Source organism: Ambystoma mexicanum, chromosome 7p (genome assembly GCF_040938575.1).
Source record: "Ambystoma mexicanum isolate Mex_15411 chromosome 7p, UKY_AmexF1_1, whole genome shotgun sequence".
In the NCBI taxonomy this organism is placed as follows: domain Eukaryota; kingdom Metazoa; phylum Chordata; class Amphibia; order Caudata; family Ambystomatidae; genus Ambystoma; species Ambystoma mexicanum.
Window position 1 is genome coordinate 822,579,158 of NC_090939.1, and position 26,728 is coordinate 822,605,885.

Below are 26,728 nucleotides of genomic sequence, written 5' to 3' on the forward strand. Positions count from 1 at the left end.
TTACTGACAGGAGCCACACTCCTCTGCATCATGATCTGGGTCCAAGAACCAGACAGTACTTGTGTGGGTCCTACACAGACATGGGATCCTTCAGTCCTTGAACCCCCGAGTCCTTGTGGGGGTTGGCGGAGGACACGATGCAGGTCAAATTGCAAGTATCAGTGGTGTGTTCCAAATGCAGCGCTTGGCGTGTTTGGAAAAAAAGGACTATGGTTAGTGGGTGAAGTTGGATCCGTACACCGTATAGCACCCAAGTAGTCACACCGAAAATCTTGGGTGCCAATACCCCCGAGAAGAACTGCAGTGCAACCACAATAGCTGAAAAATCTTACAAAGCCAAACCTGCAGCTGGAGGATACTTCTAAGATAAGGAATCTGTGGGAGGAAGGAATGCATTAGATAGGGCCTAGACAAAATGGGTGAGAAAGTTGCAAACCTGCTGCTTTTTATTGGTTTAAATTAAGGTAATTTGAGTTAAGCCACTGTGAGGGAGGGTGGGGGGGGGATATTCAAGCATGTAAATCTAATAGAATATTTAAACTGAAAACAACATCATGCCCTTGTAATTCAGCTGAAGGTTCCCAAATTAATACATAAGATACAGCCAGACGATGAAACGATCAATATTTTGATGCTCCAGTGGAGAAGTGTCACCTTATTAGAGACCTTATATGTAATTAAACACTTTTGTTTAACAGCAGCTAAGTTGAGCCGACACTGAAAATGTCTAGAGAAATCAGTTAAAGATTGTGTTTTATTAATCTAAGCTTTAACATGTGGCTTAATAAACATAAATGCATACTTATGTAATTTAATATGATTTCTTTATAAAAAACAAACTGGACCAACATCTGGACAGTCATATATAAATTATGTACAATGGAAAAATAGGCAAAAACGAAAAAAGGTTTTCCTTTAAGGAATATCAGTCTTCTAATATATCAGAATTTCAGCACATCATACTTTACTTTTATCCATATTTACATATTCTGTACTAATTACAATATATATGAGCTCTACACTTTTTCCGATTCCATTTTCAAGTTATTTTGTTACATCATTATTAGGGCTATTAATTAGTAACAAGAGTTTACTCTAAAGGATATATTGCCTCAGATTCCTAACTCGTGAATCAGTTCAAATGACTGGCTAGCCAACCAATAAAAAAAGGCATGTGTACCAAAATTCGAGCCAGCGATTGATGGAGTGCAATAAACACCAAAGACATTGGTTACTAGCAGCTGTGAGTCCTATTGAATGATACATGTTCAATCCTTTAAATTCCCAACTTGTTATGAACGTTTAAATACTTTCACTAATGAGAAGAAAAAATAAGGACACCTCAATGTTTAGATAAAGATACTGAGTCGATAGACTTGTTGCATACAAAAGTATTTGTAGAATGTACCTGGAGGATTTGCCGATTAACATAACCTCACTCTGTTGCTTTACCACAGATGGAATGCAATGCAAGAGGGCAAGATTATGCAGGAAACTATCAGACGTGCGATCGAGGCAGCTGTTATTCTGGTCTAGGTAGACTACAAAAGGATCTTTCAACAGGACCTTTATGTAAACTGTAAACTACACCAACTGAGGGCACTTGATTTACATATATCTTGAAACTAACTGGTGCAGACAAAGGGCGACAACAGACAGTCGGGAGTACAGTCTGGAAGAACAAATTACAGTTGCTAATGTTCTTTCTGATGAATACAACTCCCGGGTTTGTAGTAAACTTAAGTTAAACACAAAAATGGTTAAAACAACAGGTCTAGGTTTTGTTAGTTTTCTTTCTGGCTTGTAGTATGTATTTGTAAACAGGAAGCAGTATTTGGTCTTCCTTCTTAGTAAAAAGATTGCAATTAAAGTTTATTTCAGATCACTGCTAGAGAATTGTTCAAAAACTGATATATGGACGAAATCTTAACTATATGTGTACCATGTCTTCGTTTAAAAGTAACTATGAATGGCCCTTTCACTCATGGGTAGAATGAGGGCTGGGAATTTGAAAGTGATTCAAGCACCCTAGTTCAGATTCAACTCTGAAGGTATAACTGAAAGGAAAATAAAGGGTACATGAAAGCACGTTGTCCTGGAGGGGGCTCGGATTAGTTGGTAGAGTTAATTCCTCATACTGCCCAAGAGTAAGAGGGAATATGGGGTCATAAGGTGTCGGCAAAGCATTTCTTCTTCTGTGGCATGACAAACTCAAGGTAATGAAGCAACCCTCAAGCAAAAGTCAACTATTGCAACAAATGCGGACAGAAAGATGATTCTAAAGGACTTCAATAATTAGGAGTGATAGAACGGTAGCCATAGTGGCCATAAGGTTTCTATGAATGGTCTAGCGCAAAAAAAGTAATGTTTTTTTCAGCTTCCGGAGGAAGCAGTAGGAGATGAATGCTGGGAAAGGACCGTTCCACAGAAGGAAGTTCGAAAAGACTTCTTTAATTCACTCAAGATAAGGTGCTATGGGGGCTAAAAGCTGGTGAGAAAGGGATAACAAAATTCCAAACACTTGAAGCATTTCTCATGGAAGACTACATCATGAAATGTTTGTGCAGACTGAAAATCTCCAATTCTTGTGTGAATAGCACTCAAAGAAAACATACCTTTACCACAACAAGAAGCAGTAAAATGGTTTGTTGGCGACAGGCACACATCACCATATTAGGTTTCCAGAGAGGAAATTATACAATTCTCAGTGGCCAGCATGGCAGCTGGGAATTCCTAACAAGCTGGGAATTTATTGGAGGTAACATGTAAATTGTCCTATCTGCTGCCTGGACAGTTGAGCCATTTGATTCGTTCTTGAGCAGTTGATTAAATCTGAAATCGGCAGATTAATGTAAACATTTAAGGCAAAATAGTAATAAATAAGAATGTACATTGTAGCAAAGTATAAAGGTTTTCCCACAGTAAAATACATTACATCACTGAAAATCATTATTCCAAAACGATGTGTACAGTATGCAGGACACTGTGCCCAACACAATATCTGGTGGTTGCTTTACACACAAATCAAAACAAAAACGGTTCAAAATCCTCCTTTTAAAAAGGCAGCAATGCAATCTAAAACATTCTGTGGTATTATTTCCTTAAATATATCACAGAATGATAGCATTAAAATGCAAACAATTAAAAAAAAGAAAACATTCTTAAATCAAATTGGATAGAATTAAGGAAAAAATGTTATTTAGCAGTATTACATTTATATTTTGACTGTGTATAAAACAAAAAAAACACTTTCGTCCTCTAAAGCATAGTGACATCCATTCACAAGACATGCCCTTTTATGCCAGCAGACATGGTGATTGACAATGCCACTTATGTCATTTGGTTTAAGGATGTATTTGTTTTTTCCCCAATGCAGTGAAGGTCCACGTAGTTACAACTTGTTCACATATGTGAGCTGCGTCGACCTTTTGTGCTCAGAGTAACACGAAGTCTTGGGTCTCTTGCTTTATAATGTTCATTAAAGTCCAGCCTAAAGCTTAGAAACCTTAAGCTTTCATCTGTACTTTGTGTCAGCAGGACCAGAAATTGCTGTACAATACCCTGAAAAGAAAAAAACAGAGTTTATAAGAGCAACAAATGTGACAAAGCGTAGGACAGCAAAGCTAATTTCATACCTACATTCAAAACAGCTACATTAATACAGTAACTTGTGGCTAAGTGCTCCGTACTGATGAGGCAACAGTTAGTGGTAAAACAAATCACATGCTACTTTGTGAGCACATTTATATGGGTTGGTAAGGAGAGAGGGTCTTCCCACCCTCCGTAGGCAATACAAAATGAGAAATAAACGCTAGTGGGCCCATGCGGGGAGTAGAGGTGTTGGGGGTGCATGTAGAGAAAGACGCATGGCAGAGCCAGAGCACATAGTAGACCGATGCAAATGCAGACACCATCTTAGAAATTAGCAGGCATATTGGTACTTTGGCCCAAGCACGGCAAACAGTATTCCAGGCTCTAACAGCAGACCCTTTGCATGAGTGCGAACACCACCCCCACGCTGACCATTTCTCAAAGAGTACATGATATTCTCCATTGAAGTTACAGACCCTCGCTCCCTGGGAGAAATGCGCCCAGCAAGGTCATGAGAACCGAGCAGCACGTCTCTTGGCAGTACCATCCCAACAGATAGAAAGGCCCTCCTGCCCCCAACTATCCCTGCACGAAAAATATAGCTTGGCAGCACTTTCATCCTGAGACCCCAACATGTCACAGGCCCATCCAAGCCAAGACCACCGACCATAAAACCTTTATACCCTGATCAATCAGTAAGATCAGAAGGCTAGGCTATCGCACCTTCACAAATGGGTCACGTGATTTGTGCAGCAAGGTGCAGGGTGGCGTCTAAAGGCAAACGGAAGGTGGAGGACCTTGGGAGTTGCTGATATGCATGGGAACAAGTGAAGTTTATGAGTTAAGGTGACCTCAGCTCTCCCCCGAGCACATCTATATAACTGCCCGGTGTAGTGTAGCCATGATAAATTAACATTGTTACCACTAGGGTATAATTGATTGTTAGGCCAACCCGGACCGGGTGACGAGCCCAGCAGTGCACAAGTGGGCGAAGACGGACAGATGAAGATGGGCCAATGGCCTGGTATCCCATATGGAACAGGCCCTACATGTATATGTACCATCCACTAGGGATTGGAGAATTGTCTCATCTGTAATTGCGTCATCAGTGACGCTGTTTGTGCTTATAACATACCACACAATCGGACAGGGAACAGAAAGTTCCATGGCAGCAGAGCTCTTTGTTGGTGTTTTTCCTTTTTATATGGAAATAAATATTTGTTATCCTTGCAAGAGTTTCTTGGGCCTTTTTCTCTAGCGGGTTGTATTTTTTCTGGTGTGAGCGTACAGGGGCGTGCCTTCATTTGGTGACCCCGGCATGATCCCAACGACCCCCACGTCGACAGAGGTTTCCAGGCCACTTCTCTGGAGGAGCCGCTCCCACTTGCAGCGACCAGTCCCCAAAACAGGTAATTCCCAGAGGTTTACAGGAGCCGTTTTCACAGAAGTCCTGTCTGCTCTCTGAAGCCGGGCACAGCTCGAAGGATAGTGCAGGCCGGTGTTGGGACCCTGTGACGGAGGAGTTTGGGTGAACATGCATATGGAAGTATACCCTTGCAAGTGATAACAAGTAGAGGAGTGGTATATGGGGAAGAGTGTGGGGTGTGACTGAATGGAAAACAAAGGTGTGGGTATGATTTGTATTTTTTATTATTATTTTTTAAGGACGGAAAGGAAAACGTGTGCAGGGAACCTTCCCGAGTGAGAGGAGATGGTGGTACCACTTTTTTTTGTAACAGAGGAAAAGGAAACCAGTAGAAGACCCATATAATTAGTGGGCTTGGATATTGTAGGAGCCCAAGGAGGGTCAGTGTTTTTGAATTGTGTTCTGAGTGAGTGCAGTGAAGTAGTGAGTGTATGTGAAAGAGTGGGGCAGGGAATTAACGTAGGCTGACGTGGTGGAAGAGACGGGAATTATTTATTTGACTGGCATTTTTACTGTAGTGCGCAATCGGGAGCGTAGGGACGCTTTAAAGCATGTAAAATCCCTGCGATGGGAGGGGAGACTCTGCTAGAGTCCATGTACAAGGTTTTGCCCCTTTATAGGGATGAAATCGAAGGTTATCCCAAACAGTGGGTAACAGATACGCAAGGTGGGGATGCCCCGCTCATGGTCAGAGAAGGGCAGCCATAATAAGGGAATTCTGGAGCACATGACTACATTTTTAGCTGCTAAATACAATGGCAAGCAGCTGCAGAAATGAAACGAGATTCTAGATTTATTGAAAATTATCTAGGATGTGGAAGATATCAATGAAAGGGAGGGAGGGACAAAATACCCACGAGGGAAACAAGCAAGCAGATGGGAGTGAGGCACGAGCATCACATAAAGGGGTGTATCCATTGACGGCACGCCCAGCGACAGGGTATTCTAACCCAACATAAATGTCTACGCGGGCCTGTGCCCCCCCTATATATATATATATACACTCCAGCAACCGCTCTCCCTTCAGGGTGGGCAGGGCAGAGGGAGCTAGAAGAAGCACTAGAATCAGCGCAAGCAGAACTAGCGTGATTACGAGTAGCACAGAGTGAGGCGACGGGGAACGGTTTAGAAGACTGGAGAGTGGGGGACATTTTGTTTACATTAGACAGCACAGAAATGCAATATGTACACATAGAGAAGGAAGAGAATGGGCGAGCAGCCATCAAGGGGTATGTGAACATGAGGTCCAACAGAGGAGCAGGGGCCCTGAGAGAAGATGGGTGGTACGGTGGACGGGTTTGAAGATGATGGGGAGGAGGAAGCGCAACAGGCACCAGAGACAACCCCACGGGTGGAAAGTTTGTGGATAAGAAGGTAATGAGGTTTGGCCGGATGGCAGTGGAAAGGAAATGGACAAGTGGAAAGAGAAAAGTGTAGGGTTACAGATGCCGCCAATACAAAGGGCGTGGGCCGAGCACAGTATGTGCTATGGGCACAGATTGATAAGAACAATTTGATAAAGGCACTGCCGTCGTTGACTGCGGGGGCGGGGAAATGGATATACAAATTTGAAAAACAGACTGCAGGGGTGCCCCTCAACGTGGGTGATATGAAAAGTTTATTGGTGGTGGTAGTGGGAGATCAGGCGGGAGACGTGTCAGTCAAAGCAGGATACCCGTGAGTGAGGTTGGACGACAACGCACGTGACGGCACACCATTCAATAACATCAGGGCGCAGGTGTGGGGTGTGCTATGGCATAGCTACCATGACACGCTAAATATGCAGTCAATTAAGCAGCATGTCATGGGCGAGGATGAAGACTCTGCGCAATACATTATGGTTCAGGAGCTGTGGAGAGAGGAGATGGGGGACCATTGGGACCGATCATTTACTCTTTTCAATTTTACGATCAAAAGGGGCTCACTGGAGGAAGTACAGGAGGCACTAGACAAGATTGTGGGCATTGAGACAAAGGAGTGGCCGGAAATACAGAGTATAACCATGCACTATTGCAAGCGAATAAAGGAACATGAAAAAGAGACAGCACAAAAATTAGTGAAATGAGGCAAAACTAGTGCAGAGGAAATTAGCTAAGGTAGTGTGGAAGGGGCAGTGACCACACCTGCACAAGCAGAGGCGATTGGGAGCACACAGGGGAACGCAGATGTCAGAATAGCAGTGTTTTGGCCAGACAGAGGACAAGGGTAGTCGGGAGGACAGCAATTCTACTCTCAATAGTGGCAACAAGGCAGTAAGCAGCACGGGAGGGGCATATTTAGGGAGGTAGAGGTGGTTTTGGAGGAGGTATGGGTCCACGAGGAGCAGGGATGGGGCCATCACAATGCTGGAGTTGCAGGATGTGGGGACATTTTTCGAGGGAGTGTAGAAGCAGGCCAGGACTTGGATACAGCACAGTCAATAGATTCACCAAGCATACCCACAGCTCCCACCCAGACCCCCGGGAGCACAAGCCGCTCCCCAAACTAACCAACAACAGCATTACCCACAGCAACCAATGCCCCAGCATGGGAACAATAACATGAACACACCAAATGAAGTGCCGAATGGCACTGTGGTGCCATATCGGGAGTGAGTGTGATGGGGAACAAACTGTTCACGTTCCCTGGGTCGAACACGTACCCTGACTAGGACAGCACACAGAGATCGCTTGCATGCCCAGTTCTATCAATGGTCATCCGCCCTGATGAGGAACCATTGATGGGCGCAGAGATAGGAAACAATTTTCATGGTCGACACAGGTGTCAAAAAAATCATGCATCAGTGAGAGAAGATTCCCATTGTCAGGCCAGACTCGAGACACGCATGGCTTCTCTGGGGCTGCCTCCATGGTTCCATACATTAAGGAGGTTGACATTAACATGGGGGGGGGGAGTGGTGCGGGCCCCCCTGTTTTATTCTGAAAGCTCCCCAGTCAACTTGTTGGGCAGGGACCTGCTGAGCAAGTTGAACATGACCATCTTCTTTACAGACAGTGGTATAGTGCATGCAACACCAGGAATGTGCGCAATCAGGGTCATGCTTATTATTCATGCATTAGGCAGTGAAGTGGTGGTTCGTGGAATTCCTGTAGACCCTGACATATCCCTGTATGGGTTAACAGTACTTGTGGAGATTGGCAAGGGTTGTTGGCGTGTGCCCACAGACTTTATTTTTCGACCAGTTGTATCAGTGTTGGCACCAGGCAGTGTACTCTCGTTGGATTTGCAGGGTCTGATGGTCGCTGCTAAACAAATTGTGGCGATTGGAAATGACCAGCATGGGTGCGAGTGACGCACAGTACTTTGTATTGACTCCACGATATCCCTGAGAGTGGAGACTGACACAGATTTATTTGAAGACGGGCCTAATGATGGAGAGATAATACTGGAAATGTCATAGCCTGTGAGATTATGGTAAAGTACCAGAAAGTTCAGTTCCCCCTGATGGCCCTCACAGCCCCACCCCAGTTTGTCCAAGAAGATTTGGAACAGGTGCCTGAGAGATTGTGGACCACCAACCTCCATGATGTAGGGCTTCTGCACAGTGTGACCCCAGTGCGTATGAAACTAAAACCAGGAGCGGTGCGCTGCCACAAGTGAAATAATACCCGCATTCCAGAGAGGCAGAGGAGGGTATAGAGACAAATGATTTGCTTAGCCAAGAAATATAAGTACCATCCACTTCCCCATGCAACACTGCCATCTACCCTATCAAAAAGGCAACAGGGGTAATTGGAGAACGATCCAGGATTTAGCCCCCCCCTCAATGACATAGTACAGCAAGAGTTTCTAGTGGTTCCTAAACCTGACACGATTCTATGTAGCATCCCAACCAGTCAACACATTTCACTGTGGTCGATTTGTAGAATGCCTTCTTTTCAATGCCATTACACCCAGACTTCTAGTACCTCACCGCCTTTTCGCATGGGGGGAGGCGCTACAACACACAAGATTAACGCACATTCAAACGGTCAACTTATGACTGCGGAACCGACACAAAAGAGCACTATGGACCACAAGCCATTGGCCTGTTATAGCAGCATGCTAGATTCAGTGATGCAGGGACAATTCGCATGTGAGCAGGCACTTGCAGCTGCAGCTTTTGCTAGAGAGAAGAGTTCCGCCATAGTGATGGGTTGCTCCATCACGCTATATGTTGACCATGCATTGTTTGCCATTTTAGAGAGGTCCAAATCCACATTAACAACACAAAGAGTGTCTGGGTACAAGGTTATCCTCTCCAGCCCAAATATACACATTGTGTGGTGCAAAACTGTCAAGCCCGACACATTCATAACAGAAATGAGCACAGACGAAGACTTAGCAAAACATGACTGTGTGATGTACGAATGGGAGGAGGATGACATTCCCAAATCTAAGGACAGGGAACTCAAGGGGGGAGGGGGGTCTTCTTTGTTGATGGTTCAGCGACTATTGACCAAGACACAGGGATTAGGCATTCTGGCGCAGCTGTGAACAGCGAATATGAAATACTAATACAAAAAAGATTGCCCATGCACTACTCCGCTCAAGCGGCGGAGCTCATTGCTCTCATTGAAGCGCTGCATGCTTTGCAGGGGTGCCACGTGACTATCTATTCAGATTCAGTGTACGTCACTACAAGGGTGCACGCCGCTCTCTAACGATGGAAAAGGAGAGGCTTCAGGAGGACAGACGGGTCCCCAGTGCAGCATGCCGTGTTTTTGGACTGACTCATTTTTGCATTATTGCAACCTTCTGTAGTGGCGGTCGTCAAGTGCGCTGCCCACACTAACACAGACGCTCGGGAACGCTGCCACAGCAGCCAAACTTTCAGCATATCTCCCTGTACCCACGCCAACAGAATATGTGATCACTACACCTACCTCTGAACAACAACCCCTCCATCCCTTAAAAAGCCTTATCCACAGCACAAATGATTGAACTACGAGGAAGGGTCCCAGAAGATGAAAAATAATTATGGGTAAAGAGAGGGTGCAAGGAATCCCCAACTGATCCATTAGGGAGACAAGAATGCTCTGGGAAGGCAGTGATACCGACTGAGTTGTTAACAGTTGCATTTGACCAATTACACCACCCATCCCACAGTTCTAAACACCACATTGCTGCTGACATCCAGGAGGATTGGTTTGTTCCAAACCTTCAGGAACATTTAGCGAGCATTACTATTCGATGCACCACATGTCAAATTTACAGTACAGGAAGGACACCACACACCATGAGGCACGTTACCCCACCCCTATTGGCCATTTCGTAGTTACACATTGACTATATGGACATATGTGAGAGATGCAACAGGTCACAATACTTGATCATTGTTGTCTGCCCCTTCTCATGATGGGGGAGGCGGGACCTTGTGCTCATCCGGTGCTCAGTCTGCGCACAAAGCCCAGCAAAGACCACCACTTATCCCTCACGAGGTGGTCACTGACCGGCGAATGCATACACCCTTGTCCCCAATCAGAAGAGCATCAGACGCTCATAAGTCAGCAACTGTTTTAGGCGACTAGTTCAAAGAGCACCTCACCACCCTAACTCGTGCCATAAAATGTCTTTCCCGACAGATCGCACCACCCCGAGCAGAAGACTTACCAGACGCCACAGCTGTCTCCACGACCGACTCCCCACCAACCCAACCGCTGCTGCCATGAGATCTTGTCTACGTGTGGTCCTTTGTCTGCAAGTGGGACAGCCCCAGATGTAATGGACCCTTCAAAGAGATATACTGCACTCCACTCGTTTTTAAGGTGGAAGGACTCCGATACTGGATCCACCTGTCAGACGTTCGGAAAGCACCCCCGGACATTGCCCAAACACCATAAAGGACTGGTAGCGTTCATCTACCTCGTTCACCAGCCCCTGCTGCCAGCCTTTATATCTACTCCTAAATACCACACTGCTGCTATTACAGTCACATTTGCAAAAGAGGCACTCTTAAACCGCCCCAAACTCTTTCTGTCATCATGCCTAGTTTCAGCTCTTTCTCTCCCTCCCTCATTTTCTCTCTCCCTGTCTCTTGCACTCATTTTTTCCTCACTTTGTCTTCCTGCCACTCTTTGATTTTGTGTGCATTATTCGTTCATTTTCAGGTCACTAAAGAACATGGAACCAGCGCTCTCAAATCACTCACTAGATATTAAACAGTATAGTTGTAATAATGTGTCTAGATATTTATATTCGTATATGTGTGCAATGCATTTTATATCAGGTATTTCTGCAATGTCTATGTTTGGGTTGGGAATATATTTAAGTGCGTCTTTCACATCATTAGGATATATAAAAGAAGGGAGGTTGGGGGAATAACATCACCATAACTGTATATAATAGAACAAACGCATAACTCAACAGAACAGAGTATAAATACACCCCTATGCCTACCAGCACACCCATCTTCACCAACAAAACTGTACATAATAACACCACCCACACTGGATTGCTAGAAAACATTATAAAGTCCTTAATGTTTCTAAGATTATTTCCCAATGCCTTTCACAGCACAAGCATACATAATGTACATAATGTCCGGGATATCAGAGGGTACATACCTAGAACAAAATGCACGAAAAGATAAGCACGAAAGGCGAAATATAATGCCTACAACAAGCTTGGTCTTGACGCAATAAAAATATGTGTGTCACCCTAAATTGTGCAATAGTTGGTATTCCGACATGAGCTCGGTGGGGAGAGGAAGAGTGAATGGCCGCGGTTATGTGTGTTCATTAATACCTCATGCGTCGGGGCACCCAAGGTCCTAGTGCCACAAGAAGTACCAAATTTAGAAGCCCAGTGCTTAGTACATCTTGCAATGTCTGAAGACCATTCTGGGCTATGCAAGGACTAAAGTATATAAACAAGTGGCAAGAGACTACAATCACCTGCATGGCAGAAGGCCTCATAGGATATGAAGTAATTCTAGTCCGAGTGGAAGCAACACGTGCATCGTTCTGGACTGAGCATACCACAAAGCTAACATGGATTGAAGCAATGGAGTAACCAGTGAAGGTGCACAGAGAAGAAAGATATGAACTTTGTTTTTATAGTGCTTGGTCAATTTCTGTAGGTGCCAATGACCACTGCAACAGGACTTTACTCATTCCTGACCTCAAGAAAGGCACTGCACCAGTAGTGGATTACTACTGGGTGTGTGGCCAACAGGCGTACTTGCACCTCCAGCCATCATAGAGGGGCTATTGTTCACTGGCTACACTGCTCTCAGCCCTACTAGTAATCCCTGAAGAACATTTGCAAGGGGGGAAATCAACTGCATCTGCCCCGTCCTCCCTCCCAAGAACTGAAGAGCAAACGAAAAACCCATTGCCAACACCAGAAAAAAGCAAGTACTTGCAAAGGAAGAGACAATCTAACTATCTGGCCAAAGACTCCTCGAACTTGCAGGACAAGATTCCGGACGAATACAGGCTCTACAGCAAAGCACAAAATGTTTTCGCCTTGTTGCCTCTACCAGGGGTGCAAGCCGCAACCAATGCCAAGTGGTTGCAAATCGTGAGGTGGGAACTGATCCAGCTGGCGAATGACACTGAGCAAGGGTTCATCGTCATAAAGGTGGAGTTGCATGCCCTGAGAAGAATGACAATGCATAACAGGTATGTCCTAGACCTGTTGACGCCGATGGAAGGAGGTGTGTGCAAAAAGAGAAGATTCCTGTTGCCCCTTCGTACCACCTGAAATGCAGAGATCGGATCTCTCTCACAGATAATAGGGGCTGTACACAACCTAGGAATGTGCATGAAGAAAGTTATAATACAGAATGATTGGTTTGACATGTTTTCCTGGGCACCATCCTGGATGAGGGCGATAGTGAAGATGCTGGTCCCGGTCATCGTCTTCGTTTTGGTCATTTTCTGCACGTGCCAGATGGGTCTCAGATGTTGTGCCAAAGAAGTGCCTAATAGCACAGTGATGATGGTCTCAATTGGGGTAACACTTAAAGCACTTTGTGGGGCCACAGAAATCGGTACCCAAACTGATGGCCCAAAACAACCCCGCATGATAGAAATGTATTACCAATTACACCCCCCGGGCACTGTCACCAAACTCCCACCTGACCCTGAGAACTACACTGAATACTGGGTTGACCTAGCTGGATTGGAGAATTGTCTTATCTGTAATTGTGTCATCAGTGACACTGTTTGTGCTTATAACATGCCACACAGACAGACAGGGAACAGAACGTTCCGCGGCAGCAGAGTTCTTTGTTGGCGCTTCCCCTTTTTGAATGAAAATAAATACTTGCTATCCTTGCAAGAGTTGCTTGGGCCTTTTCTGCGAGTGTGTACAGGGTGATGCCTATGCTATACAAATTACAGGTAAATAGGGAAAACGCTTTACTTCTGCAGGGTGGATTTGCTTTTAGAAATACAGAAGGGATTTCTGGAGGCCCGCCATACAACAGGCATCCAAAGTACCCGTTAGTTCCTGACCGGAATCCTGTTACTCAGCATTTGTAGAGCTCTAAACTATATTTAGCGTAGCCAGGCCGCTCCTCAGGCAATCCTGGTATGCAGTGCAGCTTTTTCAAGAGACCATAGTTATCTATTGTAAATGCAAACACACACTGAAAAGTGCAACAGTTTTGGGCTCTTTTTCAGGCATTGAATAGGAATTTGTAGGGCATTGCAACAGCTGGAAATGGTGCAAGGATTTGGGAATATGATGTCCATGCCCGGCAAATACCGGTCTAATACCTATACACAAGTCAAAACAGTTGGCGTTGCCACTGCTTGTTTTTAACAAGAGTTCAGTGCAAAGAGCAAATACAATGACACAAAATGCTCATGAGTCAACTGGCTGAAAGCACATGGCATTTCTATTACACAAGGAGCTCATTTGCAGTGTAATTAAGCCATTAACCTCCAAAAGACTGCTTTGAACTAACAGTGACAGCCCTCTTAAAGCACACCATTTGATGTGCCTGCATCATAGAGCTAGCTCAGAGAGATCTCAGGAGTGTGTGATGGGTAAAAAGCCAATCACCACCCACTAGCTGTGTGTCCCTCCTCTGACCACAACTCCCTCAAACCTGGACTTCAATGCAATAGTTTTGGCTTTGAAGTGGAACTAAAGCGCAGCTAAAAGCCAAAACTAAACAGTGCATACAATACATTACAATACTACATGCATCAAATGATGGTCAAAGAAGAAACACTGCATGACACGAATGATTGGAATGTTGGCAAAGTCTAGTATACATTTACACAGGAGTATTTGTTGGCTTACATCAGCATTAAAAGAACATTCATTACATTAAACTGACAAAATTGTGTCATTCTTCGTATGTATGTACTATTGAGCACTCCCAATTGTGTAGGTGCTTAGCAGAAAAAGGCAGCAGTAACACAGCCCTAAAAAGTCACATTACACATGGAATATCACGTTACTGAAAAATCAAATTGAACTAAGCAAACAAAATGGTTTGGTATATTGCAACGGTCTGCAGGGTTCTACTTCTAGGAGATGAAGAGGGACAAAGGATGGATCTCTGCAGCTGACCTACACGTGTCTTGATTGCTAATAACAAATTGCATATAAAGAGCATCAGATAAATCCACTTAAATACACAAAGGTTCCATGTCTTTTTAACGAATAAAATAAATAACTATTTTTTTTTCAACAAATTTAAAATAACAAAAAATATTGATTTCTTTTTCAATTTGGGGGGGTCCCCTCACCTAGCCCCACGTTTCCATAGCTTTATTACCCTAGCCCCACCCGTTTAAATACCTTACTCCACCCCATATATATTTTTACTAAAACATTTGACATTTTTTCGTTATTTTAATTTCGTTTATAATGTTTTCGTTATTGTAAATTTGTTATAATCATTGTATACCCACACGAGTCATGCAAGATACACAATCTTGTTAAGCAGTTCTGCTGACATGCCAACATCTCAAAAACATAACTAATTAGACTTTTTACATACATATATTTATGCAGGTCAAATTACTTTTACTAATGTATGCTATTTCTAAACTAAAGCAACAGTGATAGGTCAAGGTCAAAAAGCCATTTAGGAATGTTGGAAACGTGTAAATTGTTCACCTGGTAGAAATGAGTGAGTATTCGCAGCTGAGAACGCATTTTTGGTATAAATTCTTGAAAAGTGGAGATTCTTTTATTCTCTGCTTCCTCTTCTACTGAAGTGATGCCCCATTGACCCTGTGTAAAATGAGATAATGCTTTAATTTTTTTCAGATTATTTTCCTTTGCCTGCATGATATACGGTAGTCCTATTTTGAAATGTAACATCTACATAAACTGAGCTGGATTCAAATGTGTTGCAGGATAATTCCTTTTGAATTGAATGACAACATTAGGTATTCGGATTACAAATGTGCGCTTGCACCTATGTAGACTCTTGGGAAAATTGTCTAATAATTGAGAGTAAAGTTGCATGTCTTTGGGAAACAATTAAATGTTGTTATGTTAAACACACTACACATTAAGGGCATGTGTTGTCAGAAGAACAAATTACTTACCTCCTACAATATTTTTTCTGCTAGATTTGTCCTTCCTCCTGCAGATTCTTCATCTTCGATATTACACCTCCAACTGTCTTTGGAAACTTTCAGTCACCAGCAAGCAATGCGCAGCTCAGCCTGGCACTGTTGTGCTCCCATATGCCGGACGTGATCTGGGGGGCCACCATCTATAGACTCACTGCACCCAAAGACCTTAGTTCCAACGTGTTCCCTAGGACTCACTAGCTGGGGGACACCAGAACAGATGAGGTGTACGAGCTATCCACCAAGGGGGGCAGGTTGGGACACCAATGAAACGGTAGCTGGAAGGACTAATGCATTAGACAAAACATTACCAGAGTTAAGTAATTTGCTCTTCTAATGGATTACACCCCACAACTCTGTGCCCTTAGCACTGTACTGTCCAGGCCCAACTGCAACATTTGGAGTGAGCCTCATCCCAATCTTTAACAAGAGAATTAAAACCCTCTTTCACCTTTTCTATGAGCAGGTTTTCAGCCGCACCAGTGATCACACTACAGAAGCCAAACGAGTACTTGGCTACGGTTCACATAACACTAACAGCCCTCAGAAAAAGATTGCCCAAACCAAAGACCTTGCCGCCAATGTCATCAAACGTCTTGCACCCGGGGGAGCAGAAGGTCATGGACTTTAAACCCATCCTAGCAGCCTGCACCACTAAACTCTCCTGCGACTGAATTGTGAAAAGGAAGCCTGAAATCCAAATGGGCTGGGAGAAGTTCCTTGGAAAGGCCCCAGTCCACAGCACGGATCGAAGTAGGTTTCTCCAAGATGGCCAACACAGGGACTGTAACTGCTTGCTAGCGGGGGCAGACAACCGTAATGTCGCCACCACTTTCGTTATCGTCTTCTGAAAAGAACCATGTGCCTGCCAGGGACTGCTCTAGGAAGAATGGCCAGTTCTGGGGCATATCCAAGCCAGAGGCCTCTTGCAGATTTGCGGTCAGCTGTGCCAAATCCTCCCATTTGCTGTAGAACTGAGGGAAGTCCTCAGCCCCACCAGACTAATGTGAATCCCTTTCATTATCAAAGATCTCCAACATCTTCGATAGGAACCCCTCCCATGAGATCGGGATGTATTCCTGCAAAGTGCAGGTGTTCGAGGCGAGAGGCTGCCACGACAGCTCAGTATCCAAGGGTGAAGCTGCACAGTGCAATGGTGGAAAGGAGCCAGCAGCCATGTGGTTGCAGTCCAAAAAGGAACCCCCTGCCGGCTATATCAAGCATGGTGGGGAACCGGTGGACACCACCATTATGGAGGCTGAATCCCTCAGCATCAGGTCTTCACAAAGATGTTGAGCATTTGCTCCCTGACATTATTCCACTCCTCTAAAGAGGAGGATTGCACAGGGAGTTGTACCTGCAATCTAGGAGCCGAGTCCTCGGAAGGAAAGCAGGAGTAATGAATCTGCTTCTTTGAGGAAGACAAAGAAGAAATATCTGTAGGAGTCTGTGGGGGAGAAGGACCTGTTCTTATGCAGCTTTATTTTCTTGTCATGCCGAATGGAGAATGTTCCTCCACAGGGTCTTCCACCTGGGCCTTCTTCGATTCTGCTCCCAGGGACTTGGAAGGTGTTCTCTTACCAGGTGAAGGGCATCGCAGCACACTCCCTGGGCACCTTAGAGTGCATAGATTGGCAGGAACTGCAATCGTTCATGTTGTAGTCCTGCCTGAGGCAGTAGACATACATTGTGGGGTTCGGCCCTGACATTTGCCTCCCGCAGTCCCAGCAAGTCTTGAAGCCCAAGGGCTTCGGAGGGTGGTTCGGTATGATGCAGGTAATTTAGCTAGGCCAAGTGGCGTTCACTACGCCTATCAAGTGCGTAAAAAAAGAACTGACGTCATGGGGTGCAGTGACTCCATATATAATGGCCCGGAGGTCGCATATGGGTGCGCAACAGCACCAGGCGGAGCAGACGTGGAGCAGTGCTGAAGATCCTAGTGAATGAAAAGGTTTCTGATGACCGCTAGCACCTAATATGAGCAATCTGTGGTAGGAAGGATTCCATTAGAACACAGAAGTTAAAGTCACTCAAACTAGTGACAACTGTGTTCCTTGCCCATACTTGCTTCTCCCCCAAACCTTGAGATAGATCCAAACCACCTACGCAGAGGAGACCCCACAGCTAAAACAAACCCAGAAACAGAACCAGTGCACTATGAATACCCCACACAGACACTGGGAGCTTTCCACCTATTGTCCACACAAGAGTTTGTGTGACCAATCAGCTCTAGCAACCTTAAACATCCACAAAGCCCCGACCCAGCAATCATTATGTGCCCCTCTTCTACCAATTAATTGAAAAGTTCTAGTCCTCTGAGCCTTGTCTGCATAAGCCACCAGCCATACCCTTTTGCCGAATTTACCAAAGCTCCATTTTGCCACACCACCTTTCCTGCAACACCTGCTGACCCCTCTTACATGCTTATCTTCTTTCTGGTTTCCTGCATCTCTTCCCTATCTTGTCTTACTTTTGGGCTTGTGGCCCGTTTGCCGCTGACCCTACCTACAATGCTGCCATCTTTCTTCAACCGGCGAGGGAAATCTTGCAATGCCCATTCTCTCCCATGATGTCCCCTTCAAGCCAGACCGCTGTTTGGTCAGGTGTGTGTGAGAGACCACCACAATCCCCCCTACCAACTAGCCCCTACCCTTTTCTTGCTATGCCCTTCAGCCGTCCTCCTTAACTCCCACTCCTTTGGTAAAAGCCACTCTCCATGTCAAACCCCGGCACCTACGATTCCTGAGACGCAGAATCCCGAAGCACGCATGCACAATAGCTACGGGGCAACGCGTTTGTCTTGGAAGCAAGACAGCGCAGCGCAACACTGGTTTGAATCCCGATCCCGTGCTTAAAACAAATCTCTGGTATTAAGCATGTTATAAAAGAACAATTATAATTATGTGGCAAAATTGAAAGCTTACCATGCATGGAAAGTGGGTTTCACAAAATCATGTTTGTGAAAGTGGGGCAGTTCCATACCAACAAGTTTGGGATTACATGGGGACCAACAGAACAATGAACGAGTCACAAGACGGATTCGAACCAATGAAGTGAAGCGAGGGTCCCAGGAATGCCCCTCCTCACCCCCATAAACATGACATGCTGAAGAGCCAGGAACGCTTCAAGGCACTCATCCTTTTTCTGACAAACAAGTGCACCACTGGCTGGAACGTATGCAGGAAGGTATCCCCCGCAGAAAGCCATTCCAACCATGTCCAGTGTAGATCCTTCCAGATCCAGAGTACCCAATGGAGATCGTGGACCCAAACACTATAATGGACTGCATTGATTAAGCGCCAAGAAGCCACTGTGCTGACGTCACTAGTGGCACCAAGACGTAACAGCGTTAGTCATGAAGCACACTCGCAGTCCTGCACCGCATTACACAAACACATTCATATACACGAAGAACATGCATTACAAAGTTCTGTAGATAGAGGATGGATACATATACATACTGTCAAAGCTTTTATTATTTTTGTCATTAGCCTAACACAGAAACGGAAGGCAACAAGAGAACCTGAGCAAGCTTGCAGAGGCTTGTGGCACTTAACTCTATGGAACTACAAGAGTATATATGGAGCATGGTAGGATCACGTACGACTAACTTATAGGTGACGTAGCACAGTTAGAGCATGTAGAAATCACATTATAAGTCTAAGGAAAATTGTAAAAGACCTTAAGCCACAGAACACGAGACAAGAGGAGCAGACTCGGGCTGCACAAAGCGTAACCGAGCTCGCAGCCAAGGTCACAGATAAACAGTCACATTCCAAGCTCCAGACGACAAAGGGACCAGCTGCACGAAAATAATAAATCCTCATAAATGCAGACCCAGCAGCTCACTTTTGTTGTCTATAACTACGTGATGCAGTCGAACTAGACAATGGGCATTCACCCGTGGTGGGATTACAAGCTGTTCTCAGCAACCCAGGTGAAATGTAAAACAAGTGTTGCAACTTGGAAATGCACTCTCACGGGCAAAAGATGGTCTACTACCAGATACAATTCAGACACATATTCATTTCACATCACCTTGAAGAGGTGCACAGAGGACTGAGAAACAAACTGGGTCCCAGGCCTGTGGAGACCAGATCCAGCCAATCACGAGACAGAAACCCAGGGGTGGATGTCAAAGGGCAAGGGCCAATGGTAAGTCTATGACTCTGCAACAATGTAATAGATGGATTTTGGGGATGGGGCAGGTCAGCCACCTGACATGCGAGGACCAGTAGAATAACCTCTATAGGGGGTAGCTATTATGTGTTACTACTCTCAGCACCCAATCAGTAGTGGGGATAGGTTTTTAAAGAAGGGCCCAGGTGATGACGACATGTAGCATTTAAACTGGGAAACCGCACCGTGGAAGGTTGACAAGTACTGGAGAATCGTGATTGTCTTGTATGATCCCTGTTGGTTTTTTGTAATAAACCACAGTTCTAATTTGCCCTTGGCTGAGACCTCTGTGTATTCTGGGGAAGGGTTGTTGGGCCCTTGGGAGTCTGACTAAATCCCCAGACGACCTCTGGCACACGTGGTATTTGTCCCAACAGAAGGAAACAGAATACATTTTCATCCACAGTGGACGTACTAAATAATAATGCCAATGCAAACAGCAATGCGCCTCATCTTTTTGAACATCTCAGAGGTGTTCGACACAATTAGCCACAAAAACCTACTAAAGAGTCTTGTGGACAATGTAGTGTAGGGACAAAGTGGGGGGGGGGGGCTGCCAGGGTTATCACCTGGTACCTCTGGAAACTCCCTAGCTGACTGAATAATCCTCCAAGAGATCGGTAGTCATGAAAATAGGGATTTCATCTTTATTACTTGTAGCCCCTGGTGTGTAAAATAGTGAAATAACCTTACTGTAATGTTCTTTCTATGGATTCTTCTCCTGCAGATTCCTCATCTTGATCGATATCTGTTAGGGAAAATTCTCATTCTATGGCTAATTTCCCTTACCTACAGAGTCCCCCAGCAGCTTTGCTGGATTTGAAGGGTTTGTTGTTTTTTTTCTCCTGCTAAGAGTGTGACTCTTTGTCCCACTCTTAGGCATATTTGCTATGTGTGTTCTAGGCTATTTTCTGTGTTTAATGTCTATGGGGATTATCTCACCCTCAGAAGAACCATCTTTATCCACATGTGTTACACAGCACCCTCCGTGCAGTGACAAAGGGGTGTCGTAGCGACCCCCAAACATATACTGCATACCCTGGGACTGACTACTGTCTCCCAGGGCATGTAAAGTCCCCATTGACTTTACTAGTCACTCTTTATGAACAAAACCAGTACAACCCATCTTGCTATGGAGGTACTGGCAAGGGTTAATAGTTTTCCCCTTATGTTCATTTTCGAGAGGGTACCGTACAGTCCCTCTCTCAAATGTTTCTGGCTGGTGGCAGTGGTTACTACCAAAAATATTCGACCGAAATACGATTTTCCCATTGTTCGAGGCTACCACATTTACTGACAGCTTCTAACATACAGGCCGGTTTATTCTTATATTAACTTTACTCCGGTAGGTTTTATTTGCCAGAACCTTTATATAAATTCTTTCTCGTGTCTTTCTCTAAGATCCTAACCCAGGTCGGGGATCCTTTGTTCGTTCTTTTGGCGGGCTTCTGCGAAGAAGCCCTCCTTTCGGCGCCACTGAGTCTGGGGTGGAACCACTGGGTGGGAGGGGGAGTAGGACCCTTGGACAGGGTTGCCTCAGCAACGCAGGTCGCCCTCTGCCCTGATAGGCTGGAGGGTCTCCCGCCAGGATGACCACTCCACTGAGTGAGTGACAGCTAGGCTGTATGAATGGGGATCTTTTTGCATAAAAGCAGGGCCCTGAGGACTGGAAGAAAAAGACGCCGCCACTGGAACTAAGAAGCCGAAGAGGAGAGAAGCCAAAGACATCTGCACCAACTGAACCACCGGTGAAGCCCTGCTCCAGCGTCTCACCACTTTTCTCCACACGCCGGGAGAAGACCTTCATCTGCAAGAGCCTTCTTCCCTTGAGCTGGTGGGGACAACCAGTTTGTCAATCGCCTTCCCGGACCTGCCTTAGTCGAATCGCCAGTGCCCTGCACTCGGAGACCGGATAGCCAGGCACCCGTCCACCCTGACCGCGTTTAAAAGGAGCGTACCTTTTATTTGTTTGGCAGCACCGCCACTGGTTTCATCCCTGGGCAGTGCAGTAACTCGAACCTTCCTCCGCGACGAGAGTCTCTCTTCCTCTGCTGGATCTCCCGAACTGCAGGAACTGCCAGGAACAACCGCCACCGCAGGAGCCTCTTCTACATTTCAAGGTACTTCGTTCCGCCAGGCCTCCCTTTTCGTTTGGTAGTGCTAAATGTGTTTTAAATCCTTTACCTACCTACTGGGTTGGCTGTCCCCATCATCTAACATTGTCTTTCACCTTCTGCAACCACCTTTTCGAATCGTTTAACAAAGACTTGACTGCAGCTACAAGAACATTTTGCTCCTGGGCTCTTGGCCCTGCACCACTGACTCTGGCACAGGCCTATTGACTCTGGCTGAATTTGTTAGAACTGCCTTCTCTAGATTGCTTCTCAACTAGAACTGTGTTGGTGCACCTAACTCTTATAACCACGTCTTCCTTTAAACTTGTTAAGTGCCATTTTGCTCGGTTTTCATTTAAATATTCTACATGCTAAAGTACTGCCTTGCCTAAACTTGCTCACACACTTATTGGGAAGTGTTGCTAGGGTATCTAAGAGTATATTCCTGTATAACTTGTTCTTTCCCTCCCTTGTGAGAAATTGCTAGAGTGCCATTTGTGTTTAGTTTTCACTGTGCCGTTTTGCTCCGTTTTCACTCTTGCTCAAACATGTCCACAATTTAACCAGGGAGTTGTGTATAGTTTTCTTGACTGATTTTAACTTGCTTTAATAACTGTGATTAATGTTTTGAACTAGAAGTGTGTAAAATAAATATATATATCCTTTTTAATATAAAGCTTTGGTCAGTGTTTCCTTGTACCATAGTACTGTAGCCCTATTGTGTAAACCCTGAATACTGCTCATCTCCCTCTTGAGATAAGTCTGACTGCTTAGCCACAGCTACCAACTAAATCTTTGTGGTACAGACTGATACCAAAGGGGATTTATTGCTCATACCTGTAGCCTTAATCTTCTGTAGTGCTCCCTAAGGGAACTTCACAGGATTCTGCCTAACAATATCCCTCCACAGCTCTGCTGTTTCCACAGGTGGGCTTGGCACAGCCGTCGATCATCGATCCATCATGCGCGGCGGTCAATCAGCAGCACCAGAATTGACGCCAGGCGCCATACATAAACCACGTCACTACGCCCCATGCCTCAGTTTCTCCCAACTTTTCCCGTGCTCAAACGCTGCATAGGAAAATGGAAGGAGGCTAACCAGCCTTAAATATAGGGAATATGGAATAGAAACCAAAAGGTTAAAACATTCCAATTAGAAAAACACCTTTTTTTAATTTGAAAAACAGATGAGCACCCCAAAGCCATCGCCAAAGTACTACATGGAATCAGAAGCGAAAAGACACACACTCTCTGAGCGGGGACAGCTGGGCGGGATGATGCTGAATCTGTGGGAGAAGAATCCATAGAAAGAACATTACGGTAAGGTAATTTCTCCTTCAATGGATTGTTTTCTCCCGCAGATTCCTCATCTTGATAGACTCCCAGAGCAGTAAGGAAAAGGAGGAGGGCAGAAAGGATTACACAAGCTTCTTTTCCTGCCAACTGATAGCACTCAGAGATGCATAAAATGATCCAGCGCGAGATGGTCTGTTTGTTAATCGCAAGACCTTTGGGTGAGAGAGAATGGGCGACTAACAACTGGTCCGTCTTCCTGAACTCCGCTGTGCAGTCAACATAAAAGCTGAGGGCTCCATTAGGATTGAGACAGTGAAAACACTCCACTTCCTTAGAAGGGTGGGTAGTAGGGGAGAAAACAGGCAAGCCAATGGACTGCTAAAGATGAAATTCCGAAACAACCTTCTGAAGAAACCCTGGTCGGACCTTAAGAGAAACCTTCTCTCTGAAGAAACGCAAAAAGGGAGGCTTGCAGCATAAGGCCTGCAGCTCACTAACTCTCCTGGCTGACGTGATGGCAATCAAAAAGGCTGTCTTAAGAGACAACAACCTAAGTGAACAAGAAGGCATAGGCTCAAACGGAGCCGCCATCAGAAAGGTGAGAACCAGGTTAAGGTCCCAATCTGGAACAACAACGGGAATTGGCAGGAATTTGTTGAGAAGGCCTTTCAGGAATTGGGTCATGACCGGTATGGTAAAAAAAGAACCTTGATCCAGGGACCTTTTAAAAATAGAAAGGGCCGCCAAATACCCATTGACTGTTGCAACCTGAAGGCCTGAAGAGGCTAGTGACAGTAGGAACTCCATCACCGTTGTGGTAGGCGTGGGGTCAACCTTGCACTCCCTGCACCATGCCTCAAATCTTCTCCACCTGCACGCATACAGAGATCTCGTAGACTGTCTTCGTGCCAGCAACACCTCAAGAACTACCTCGGAGAGGTCCCAGTCATCATACCTCATCCACTCAAGAGCCACGCATGTCGGTTGAGGGAATCCAGGGTCGGCTGTAGTATCCGACCCTCCGACTGGGTGAGGAGATCTGGCCGCCGAGGCAGACGGACAGACCCAAGAGGTTGGAGTAGCACGTTGTCCTCGCCCAATCCTGGGCGATCAAGATCATGGTCGCTCGATACCTCTTCAACCTCCTGAGAATCCACGGGATGACATCATCGGAGGAACGCTTAATGGAGAGGGAATGTCCAATCCACCAGAAACATGTCCCCCAGTGCACCATTCATTGGGAATTCCCTTTAGCAAAACTGTTTGAACTTCCTGTTGGCTCCCGTAGCAAACAGATCCACTGCCGGGGTACCCCAGAGAGCGAAGACCTCTTCCAGGACTTCCTGGCACACTTCCCACCCATGTGAGACCGTGTTCTGCCTTCGCAGAGCATCCGCCAAACTGTTCTCTGTCCCCCGCCAGATGAACTGCTGAGACCGAGATTTGTTTCTCTAGCAACCAGAACCACAGATGCACCGCTTCCATGCAGAGGGGACGGGAATGCACTCCATCTTGCTTTTTTAAGTAGTACATGGCTACCGTGTTGTCCGTCAGAATCCGGACATGCTTCCCCTTGAGCGATGGGGCCAAGCCTTCCAGGGCTAGCCTCATGGCTCGCAACTCCAGCCTGTTGACACGCCACCTGGCTTCCGACGCAGTCCAGAGGCCGCGCACCTGCAAGCCCTCGCAGTGAGCACCCCAACCCTTCAGGGATGCATCCGTGACCACTCGGGTCTGGGGCCAAGGAGTCCAGAAGGGTTCTCCCGCCATCAGATTTGTGCGCATGTCCCAACAGCTGAGTCTGCAAACTACCTGGCAGGACACCTTGAGAAGATCCGAGAGAGCCCCCAGATAATGAGACCACTAATCCCATAGGAGCCAGTGAAGGGAACTCATGCACAGTCTGGCCTCTGGCACCAGGAAGATGCAGGAGGCCATGAGGTCCAAAAGCAGGAGAAAGGAAGCCCCTGGTAAGGTGGCGTGGTTCCGGAACAACTGGACCATCTGTTGTATGTTGTTGGCTCTCTCGTCGGGGGTGGAGGCCTTCCATCCCGAGTGTCTAGGACTGCCCGTATGAACTGTAGCATTTGATCGGGTGTCATGTGGGACTTCAAGTTCAGGGAGAAGCCCAGTCTGTGCAGTATTAGACAGATGTCATCTAGATGAGCCAAAACCTGTTCCACTGACTTCCCCCGGATCAGTCAGTCGTCCAGGTATGGGAATACGTGGACTCTGGATCTCCTGTGGCGAGCCGTGACTATCGCCATGAGCTTGGTGAAGACCCTTGAAGCGGATGTCAATCCAAAGGGCAGCACTTTGAACTGATAGTGCTTGTCCCCAATAAGGAACTGCAGGAATTTCCTCAACGTCCGATGTATGGGCACATGGAAGCAGGCATCCTGCAGGTTTATGTACACCAGCCAGTCCTGAGGCCGAGAGCGTGGAACATTTCTCTCAAAGACACCATCTTGAATTTGTCTTTTCTCAGGAACTTGTTTAGAGCCCTGAGATCCAGAATGGGACAGAGACTGCCTCCTTTTTCAGGTACCAGGAAATACTGAGAATACCAGCCCGACCCTCTGATCGGGAGGCACCTTTTCCACGGCACCCTTCGACAACAGGGGTCCCAGTTCTTTTTGGAGCTCCTGTCTCGGTGAAGACGGGGGTCTGTCTGGAGGTTTTCTCAAAAAGGGGAGACAATAATCCCACCAAATTAACTGCAGGGCCCAGGCATCAGAGGTTATCTCCTCCCACTGGGACCAATGCCCTGCCAAACGTCCACATACCGGTCGTGGGAGCGGAAAATCAAAGTGGCTTCGAAGGCATCGTCCCCCCCCGCCGCAGCTGCTGTCTGCCGGCCCTTAGAAGCGGAACTGGCTTGTGGGTGCTGGGCTTTCCTGCCATAAGGCGCATAGCGCCTATAGCCTTGCCTCTGGAGGCAAAGCTGAAAGCAGGTTTAGCCGGCTGCGCAGCCAGACCCAGCGATTTAGCAGCAATTTTAGACTCCTTGAATTTCTCCAAAGAGTCATCTGCATTCTGTCCGAAAAGCATCTGCCCCTCAAAAGGAATGTCAAGAAGGTTGTTTAGTACATTGGCGGAGAGGCCAAAAGTTCTCATAACTACTGCCGACCCCAAGGAGCGGCCAACACAGTCAGCAATATCCAGGCCTGTTTGCAAGGACGGCTTGGCAGTTTCCATCCCATCCTCCATCAGCTGTATAAATCTGTCCCGCATTTGATCTTACGGGACGTATTCTGCTGCATGCTCTACTGCCTTCCACTAACCATAAGAAAATATTGCCAAACCGCAAGCTACTTTTGTGGCCTTAAGAGCCATGCTGCCGGAGGTAAACACCTTTTTGGCCAAAGCGTCAATCCGTTTCCCGTCCGTGTCTGTAGGGAGATTCAACATGGATGCTGCAGGCCTGGAGGATATAGTGGCAGCCTGAACTACCAGCCCTTCCGGGAAAGGGTGTGTCGAGAGGAATGAGGGGGTCCCCTCTTGCCAACCTGTACTTCCCCGTGACATTGGTACTTGCGAGGCAAAGTGTATGGGGTCCGCCAGATGGAAGCCAAAGGGTCAGCTATGCCTAATTG

The 26,728-nt window shown here is 46.1% G+C and overlaps 1 protein-coding gene across 2 annotated transcripts in view; it reads right to left on the minus strand.

Moving 5' to 3' along the window:
* Window positions 1–736: 736 nt before the first annotated feature.
* Window positions 737–26,728, minus strand: part of TUBGCP3 (tubulin gamma complex component 3) — a 1,162,672-nt gene continuing 1,136,680 nt past the window's right edge. For both annotated transcript variants that reach the window (XM_069636982.1, XM_069636981.1), the window contains exons 21-22: window positions 15,080–15,196; window positions 737–3,561 (exon numbers count right to left, since the gene is read on the minus strand). In XM_069636982.1, coding sequence (XP_069493083.1) covers window positions 3,403–3,561; window positions 15,080–15,196 — 276 coding nt within the window. In that variant the 3' untranslated portion in view covers window positions 737–3,402. The remainder of the gene's footprint in view (window positions 3,562–15,079; window positions 15,197–26,728) is intronic.